Here is an 8,665-nt window from a genome sequence, read left to right on the forward strand (position 1 = left end):
AGTGTGTTTGTTGTCAGAGAGACAGATTGAAAGTGAGAGAGGGAAAAAAGGAAGTACCCCCCACACACCATGGGGAATGGTTGCACCGCAATATTCTCTACTAGCCATCCCTCCTTTCAGAATTTTGGCTCTAGTGCAAATGCACCTGGCCTGTTTCACAAGCTAGTGAGTCCAGGATTCAAACCATGTGGGTGGCCATGTGGGATCCAGTCCACAAACATTTTTGAGATGTTTGAATATGTGGTTGGTTCATAGAAGGTGTTTAGTCAGTGATAATTGATTGACTAAGTAACTTATTAGGTAGATAGAAAGAATTAATGACATTAGGTTTAGGGATCATAATGCTAAGGAACCCTTGACAGACTTATGGTCAAATACTAGGTGAGCATTTGACAATTGAGGCTGCTAGATGTGCAGCCCATGGTATGCAACATGCTAATTCACCACCACCTTCTCTTTCTTTTTTTTTATAAAAACTTTAATTTGTTTTTAGAGTGGTTTTTTTTTTTTTTTTAATCGTTTTTGTTTGTTTGTTTTTTGCCTTAGGGCGCATGTGCTTGGTGGGGACAGAGACAAACACAGTGAGAGGGATAGTGAGAAATCACTCCCATGGGGGTATGGCCACACCACAGTCCCTTCTTCATTGTCTTCCTGGGACCCATGCACACGTGCCTGCTGTGATTTTCAAGCCACTGGGTCCGGGACTCAAACTGTGGTCGACAGGTGGGAGTCCAGTGATGTAACCATTATGCCATCTGTTGGGCCCTCTGCCACTATCTTTTCTACCTAAATATTTTTGCATCTGTTGCTACACAGATAGTCTTGAGACATTTTTACCGTTTTAAGTACTATACTCAAAATTTGATTAAAACCTTTTTGGAAAATACTACATTATTTTTCTTATTCAACTCTAAGGAGTATTGCTAAAGAATCCTGCCAAATCAATAATTTTTACACCTTTTTTTTTTTTTTTTTGGGGAGGGGGGTTTTTGCTATAGGGCACAGGCCCCCCCAGACAGACTGAGAGAGACAGTGAGAAATCACCCCCCAGGGGGGATGGCCACGCCGCAATCCCTTCTCCTCCATTCTCCTCTTGAGATCTTGGGCATGCACGCACACATGCCCGGCGTGAGTTTAAGCTACCCGATCCAGGACTCGAACCGCGGTTGACTATGTGGGAGTCCAGCGACATAGCCATTATGCTAGCTGATGGTCCCAACACCTTTTTTTTTTTTAATTGCCAGAGGCCAAATATGCTCACCAGAGAGAGAGAGAAATAGAGAGAAGGAGAAAACACCCTCCAGTAGGGAGTGTTTGCACTCCAATTCCTTCTCCTTCATTTCTCCATTTTTGTCAGAATTTGGGGGTGCACACACGTGAGCCGGGTGTAATTTTCAAGCTACAGGTGCCAGGTTCACATTGTGGTTGGCCCTGTGGGATTTGATTCCCTTAACCAGTAGGTTATAAGGCTGGCCTCAGAATCTTTACAGCATTGGGACCAGCAGTTAGTGTAATGGCTATGTCGCTGGACTCCCACGTACTCGACTGCGGTTCGTGTCCCGGACCAGGTGGCTTAAAACTCTTGCCGGGCGCGTGTGCATGCGTGCCCAAGGTCCTGAGAGGAGAATGGAGGAGAAGGGATTGCAGCATGGCCACCCCCCTGGGGGGTGATTTCTCACTTTCTGTCTCTCTGTCTCTCTCGCAAGCGCACGTGCCCTATAGCGAAAACCTCTCCAAAAAAAAAAAGAATCTTTACATCATTTGTGAAATACTCGTTATATTTGTCTCTGTTAAAATTTTGTTAGAACTTAATATGGTCCAAAAGGAGAAAGTGCTTTAGAGGAGAATGTTTGGTAGCAGAGGAGCAGTTTGGAAAGTTTAGGGGTTTGCTCGATAGAGAAGAAAACAAACATTCAAAATGGTCAGGAGAGCATATAAAATATGGTTATTAGAAAGCTCAGGAATATTTCTAAAACAGTAGAGAGAGCAGATTAATTAGAATGGAAGATAACTTGGTGAAGTGCATCATTAGTGATAAGGTCTAGCATGTTACGAAATATCTTACAGGCTTTTATTACTTCCTTCGTTCTTCGTTGTAAGATGACACTCATTTTTTGGTACCTAGAAAGATTTGGCTTGCAGTAGGCTCTTAGTCATTATTGGAAGAGAGGTGGGTATTTAAATTGATTGTGAAAGGTCTTAGAATACCAGTTTAAGGATTTTATTATTTTTGGTTTATTTTTATTGCCAGAGGATATGTGTGCTTTGCCAGAAGGAAAAAGAGAGATAAAGAGAGAGAGCACGTAGAAAGGATCCCCCCCATGGAATATATTTGTATTATATATACAATCTGTTCTCCATTTCTCTATCCTATTGGGATTTGGGCATGCATGCCCATGTGCCCAGCATATTTTTCCAAACTGCCTGATTAGAGATTTGAGCTGTGGTCGGCTGTGTGGGATCTGGTACCTTCTTTTTTTTTCGGAGAGGCTTTTTGCTATAGGGCGCTCGCCAGGCAGACAGAGACAGAAAACGAGAAATCACCCCCCAGGGGGGATGGCCACGCCGCAATCCCTTCTCCATTCTCCTCTCGGGATCTTGGGCACGCACGCACACGTGCCCGGCGTGAGTTTTAAGCCACCGAGTCCAGTACGCGAACCGCGGTCGACTACGTGGGAGTCCAGCGACATAGCCATTACGCTAACTGCTGGTCCCAGGATCTGGTACCTTCTATCTGTCCAATTTAAGGAGTTTAAAGTCTTTTCCTTTAGTACAAGGACTGACAAACTACAGGCAAACTGGGACCAGAGGACCAAATTCTTCTCACAGACTATTTATAAATAAAATACGGGAACATGGCCATACTCATTCATGTACATCTAGTCTGTGAATGTTTTTGTTCTACAAGGGTAAAAGAGTTGAGTATGTGTGACAGAGATTGTATGGTGACAAAGTTGGGAAAAGTTGAAAATATGGATTACCTACTGGTTTACAGAAATGTTTACTACTTTTATTGGGTTGTAGGGAAGAAAGTAATGATTCATTTTTGCATAGAAAAATACTTCATGACTTCGCTGATGAGCAAATAGATCGATGGTATTTATTGTAAATAATAGCAGGGTTTCTCATACTCAGCACTTATTGACATTTTGGGCCAGAAAATTTTTGCTGTTGGGGACTGACCTGTGTATTACAACATGTTTAGCAGCATTCTTGGCCTCTATTTATTAGACATCAATGCTGTCACCCTTCTGTTTCAGTCCTTAAGTTGTGATAATCAAAAATGTCTCCTGCCACCAGATGGCATGGTGGTTAAGGGCGCTGGACTCCCACCTGACTGACTGCAGTTTGAGTCCTGGACCTGGTGGCTTGCTTTCTCACTTTCTGTCTCACTCTGTCCTCTGTCCCTCTCTGGTAAAATGAAAATAAGTAAATAAAGTTGAATAAAAATAACTCTTAAAAAAAAATGTCTCCTGGCATTGCCAAATGTCCCCCAAGGGCAAAATCACCATGGATTGAAAATCACTGATTCAGACAAAATAATTAAATATCTTAAATAAGTGATTTTTCTCATTTTAATGATTTTCTTTGATTGCTAACATTTTATTTCTAATTTTCTTTATTTTTACATACAGTGAGTAAATTTGGGTTAAACTTTTAGTTATTAGCAGAAGAGTAACTTAAGAAAAGGGAGCTATTATAGTCTTTCTACAGGCTCTTCTTGTAAGATGTCACAAGTACACTCAGCCTAGTGTTTCTGAAGAGAAGACTCCCACCTGCCTTCTGTCCCCTACTTGGGCATTCTCCATTGTGTTTAGTAGGAGACAGCATTGTATAATGGAAGAAGCATTTGTTTATTTTTAAAAATAAATTTATTTGTTAATATTATTATTAATTTTTTAATTTGACCAGAGAGAGAGGGGGGAAGGGAGAGAGCAGACTGCCAGGAGTGGGACTCGAACCACAGTTAGCCATGTGGGAATTCAGCACCTTAACCATTACGCCACCTGCCAGCCTTCAGAGGAACATTGGCTTTTAAAGGAAAAACTCAGTGGCCACATCTGTAAAGTGGTAATAGTACCTAACTCACAATGTTGTGAGGAGTAAATAAAAGATACATACTAAGCCCTTGACATGTGAGCTGTAAAAATGGTAGCTGTTTTTTATTTTTCCAGTTGCTTTTCTTTTCAACTACTAGATTCCTAATGGTTCACTTGTTGCTCTCAGAACAAACTGATGCCACATGATTTGATAATAAGCCACAGGAAGAATAAAATAATTATGTATCTTCATAGGTTCGGATTTTTTTCTTTATGGAATATTTTTTAGATATACTTTATGGTGGTTAAAATCCCCCTGTTAATTCTCCCAGTCTCCTCTCCTGGATAACATAATAGTACTTGTCTGAAAGTTATATACATACTTATAGAGCAGCATAGCATAGTGATTAAAAGCATAGACTTTCAAACCTGACCTCCTTGGTTCAGTTTCAGTTTTGCCATGTATTAACTATGTGATCTTGGATAAGACATTTAACTGTTGTGTATAAGTTCTCCAGTAGTGTTATTGTGAGGAATTAAATGAGATAATATATGTAAAGTACCTAAGTTAGTCCCCCATAACATAGTACGTGCCATATAAATGGTTGGTATTAGTATTTACTCATGTGTATGCATGGTGTCATACAAATCTGGAAATTTATATGAAATAAAATTAGATTGGATTATGAAAAGATGTTTGAAAGGTAGAAATCTGACTAAGACTGAAATATAGCATGTGATTTTATTTTGGTTTTTATTCCTTAGGTATTGCATGAAACCTTCCCCAAACATACATTTCTGATGAATGGCCTAATTCAAGGAGTAAAGGTAGGATCGATAAACACGTGTGCACACAGACAAGATTAATCACATATATGTGTATATACACACATACTCACGTACATACTTATGTAAATATACTTCTGTCCATGTAGTAAGTCAGTTAATTGAATAATCTAGTTGTAAATTTTTATAATTAGGATAATGTTTAGGGAGATTAATAGTTTTTTTCTTTTTTTTTTTTAAGGTTTTGCCATAGGGCCTATGGGCTTATAGGAGACAGACAGAGATAGGGAGAGGGAAAGTAAGAAATCATCCCCCAGAGGGGATGGCCACACCAAAATCCCTTCTCTTGCCTTCTCCTGTTGGGATTTTGGCATGCATACGCACCTACCTGGCATAATTTTCAAGCAGCCAGATCCAGGATTCAAACCATGGTCAGCCATGTGGGAGTTCAGTGCTTTAGCCACTATGCCACCTGCTGGCCTCCTTAATGGTTTTTAGACTAACTGTGTTTTAAGTATGATTTGACTCGACTGTATATAACTATATATAAACCACATTGTAACAGATTTTTCCAGTGTATTATCTTGGTCTTTTTATTCCAGAGATCTCACTACTTAAATAAATTAACAATATGAACATAAGTTGAAGAGGAAAAAAAATGCCCAAAAATTCTATAATGTAAAACCTTATCGGTATTGGGACCAGCAGGTAGCATAACAGTTATGTCGCTGGACTCCCATGTAGTCGACTGTAGTTCAAGTCCCAGACCCGGTGGCATAAAATTCATGCTGGGCACATGTGTATGTGTGCCCAAGATCCTGAGAGGAGAATGGAGTAGAAGGGATTGTGTCATGGCCATTCCCACAGGGAGTGATTTTTTTGCTTTCTGTATCTCTATTTCTTTGTCTTTATGGCGAACACATGTACCCAATAGCAAAATCTCTCTAAAAACAAACAAACAAACAAACAAAAAACTGTATCAGTACTGTAAGGGAACCATTATTACTATAAATTCTTTACTCTTTATTCAGCTTGACCAACACAATTTATTAAGAGATGATTAGCATACGACACTCTTCTAGAATTGCTAATATGGAGTACTGTGTTTGAGAATTCATTAGAGCATTTCATAAATGATCCCTAGACAGAACCTTAGATTATTCTAAACTATCTAGAGAAATTTTTAAATTACATATAGACAAGAATTTATTATTTAATTTATTATTTAATGTTTAGTAATATATTTATTTTAAAATTTTTAAAAGTTATTGCAAAGCAGGGAACCAGCAGTTAGCGTAATGGCTATGTCGCTGGATTCCCACTTAGTCGACCGCGGTTCATGTCCCGGACCCGGTGGCTTAAAACTCACGCCGGGCACGTGTGCGTGCGTGCCCAAGATCCCGAGAGGAGAATGGAGGAGAAGGGATTGCGGCGTGACCATCCCCCCTGGGGGGTGATTTCTCGCTTTCTGTCTCTATGTCTCTCTCTGTCTGTCTGGCGAGCGCACGCGCCCTACAGTGAAAATCTCTCCAAAAAAAAAAAAAAAGTTATTGCAAAGCACTTGCACTCTCCAGAGAAAGAGAAAATGAGAAAGCACCTCCTATGGGGGACAGTCACAAATTGCAATCCATTCTGCATTCTTTCAGAATATTGAGCATACACGTACATGCGCCTGGCATGTTTTTCAGGCTGCTGGACTCAAACTGTGCAGTTGGCCAAATGAGATCCAGCCACCTTCACCACCACACCATCAACTGACCCAATATATTTATCTTAGAAGCAAACTTAGTTAAAATTCTTCTGTGATAATAAAAATGATCTATTTTGGATTATGGATCTGTAATTTTTTTTTTCCACTTAAACTTTTTAGGGTTTGTTGTCATTTCTCAGTGCCCCGCTTATTGGTGCTCTTTCTGATGTTTGGGGCCGAAAATCCTTCTTGCTGCTAACAGTATTTTTCACATGTGCCCCAATTCCTTTAATGAAGATCAGCCCATGGTATGTACATGTTCATATTATAGCAACTAAATGTCACTTTCTGTTAATGCTTTCTTAATACTCCTTTAGTTCATTTTTCTTGCCATTTTATCTATTTAGATTTTAATTTTATTCTTCTAATGTAATGCTTTATGGGGAGTGTCTAGACTACAGGCTAACATGCTTTTGGATTTCACAGTGCAACTTTAAAAACAACATTTTGTGGATTGTGTAAGGTTGCTAGGTTTCTGTTTTTGTTTGTTATAGAGTATATGTGCTCACTAGAGAGAGAGAGAGAAGGCATCCCCCAGTGGGGTTATCCACGCCACAGTCCCTTCTACATTTTCCTCTTGAGATTTTGGGCATACGCACACAAGCATGCATGCATGCACACACACTCCCTAATTTTAAATATTTAAATATCTTAAAATTTAAAAATAAATATCACTGGATCCGGGACTCAAACTGTACAGTCAGCCATATGGGATCTATTTGCCTTAACCACCACACTGCTTACTGGCCCATCAAGTTTTTATTCTCTTAAGTAGAATGTTAAAAATACCCACACAGAGTTTATTGTCTGTATTGAGAATAGGTTTTGCTGTTTATCAGTAAAGCCCAAAATAATAGCTGCTTAACATTAGAGAAGAGTATCCCTCTCCATATGGAAAAGAGTCCAGAGTTAAGCAGCAAGAGCTGGTGTAGCAGTACCAGTGGACCAGACATTATCTATCCTGCTACTTGGCCATCCTCAACTGTGACCTCACCGACCAAAATGGCTGCTTGAGCTCTAGCCATCAAGTTCACTTTAAGGCAGCACGATGGAAGGAGTAACTAGGAAGGGCACACTACTGTTTTAAGGAAACTTTACAGAATGCCCAGAATTCAGGACTAGCAGTTAGCATAATGGCTATGTCATTGGACTCCCATGTAGTTGGCTGCGGTTCGAGTCCCGGACCCAGTGGCCTAAACTCATGCCAGGCTCATGTGCATGTGTGCCCAAGATCCTGAGAGGATCACTCCCACCCTCCGAGGGGGGATGATTTCTCACTTTCTGTCTCTGTCTTTCTGGCGAGCACACGCGCCCTATAGCAAAAACCTCTCAAAAAATAAAAAAGAACCCCAGAATTCTGCTTTCATTTCTTTGTTTCTACTTCAGGCATATACTGCTCCCAGTTATAAGAGACAGGGCTCATAGCCACTCCAATTAAAATCAGAACTTTTTTCCCCTCAGGAGGGAAGGAAGGAAAACTCACAGAAAGAGAATGATTGGGCCCTACTGCGTTGGCTTATGCTGCTGAGACGCTGCAGGCTGGCATTGGGAAGACTGGGTCTGGTTCCCAGTTTGACTTATTGGCTAGGGATGTCAGTATCTGTAATCCCACTGAATTGGGAGACTGAGTCTGGAGGATTATGAGCTGGAGATTGGCCAGGGCAACCCTGTTGGAAGGAACCTAGCTTGGTGGCATAGAACCTGTGGTCCTGGCTTTGAGGCTAAGGCAAGAAGATCACAACAGCAAAGAACCTGTTTTTTTGTTTTTTTGTTTTTTTTTTAAGGAAACAAAATGTCCCAAGTAGAGCCACAATTTTGTTGTGAATTTGTCCCCTAGTATTTTTTTCTACTACTTCACTGAATATTAATATTAGTTCATTTTATATCATCAGTGGACTATATTTCCATGGCGTGTCTAGAAAAGCCAGGATCTTGCTCTTTTTCATTTTTCTTCCTTTTTTTTTTTTTTTTTTTTTTTTTTAAGGTTTTACCATAGAGCCTGTGCACTCACAAGTGACAGACAGAGAGAGAGAGGGAAAGTGAGAGATCACCTCCAGGGAGACGGCCACACCTCCGTTCCTTCTCTACC

The 8,665-nt window shown here is 40.2% G+C and overlaps 1 protein-coding gene across 1 annotated transcript in view; it reads left to right on the forward strand.

Annotated features, from left to right (window-relative positions):
- Nucleotides 1-8,665, forward strand: part of SLC71A1 (solute carrier family 71 member 1) — a gene marked incomplete at its 5' end in the record, with an annotated part of 42,900 nt that overhangs the window by 3,707 nt on the left and 30,528 nt on the right. Inside the window, 2 exon segments of the mRNA XM_014584376.2 lie at nt 4,806-4,868; nt 6,697-6,824. Of these exon segments, the coding sequence (XP_014439862.1) occupies nt 4,806-4,868; nt 6,697-6,824 (191 nt within the window).

The sequence above is a fragment of the Tupaia chinensis genome, unplaced genomic scaffold (assembly GCF_000334495.1).
Source record: "Tupaia chinensis unplaced genomic scaffold, TupChi_1.0 Scaffold146687_1, whole genome shotgun sequence".
NCBI lineage: Eukaryota > Metazoa > Chordata > Mammalia > Scandentia > Tupaiidae > Tupaia > Tupaia belangeri.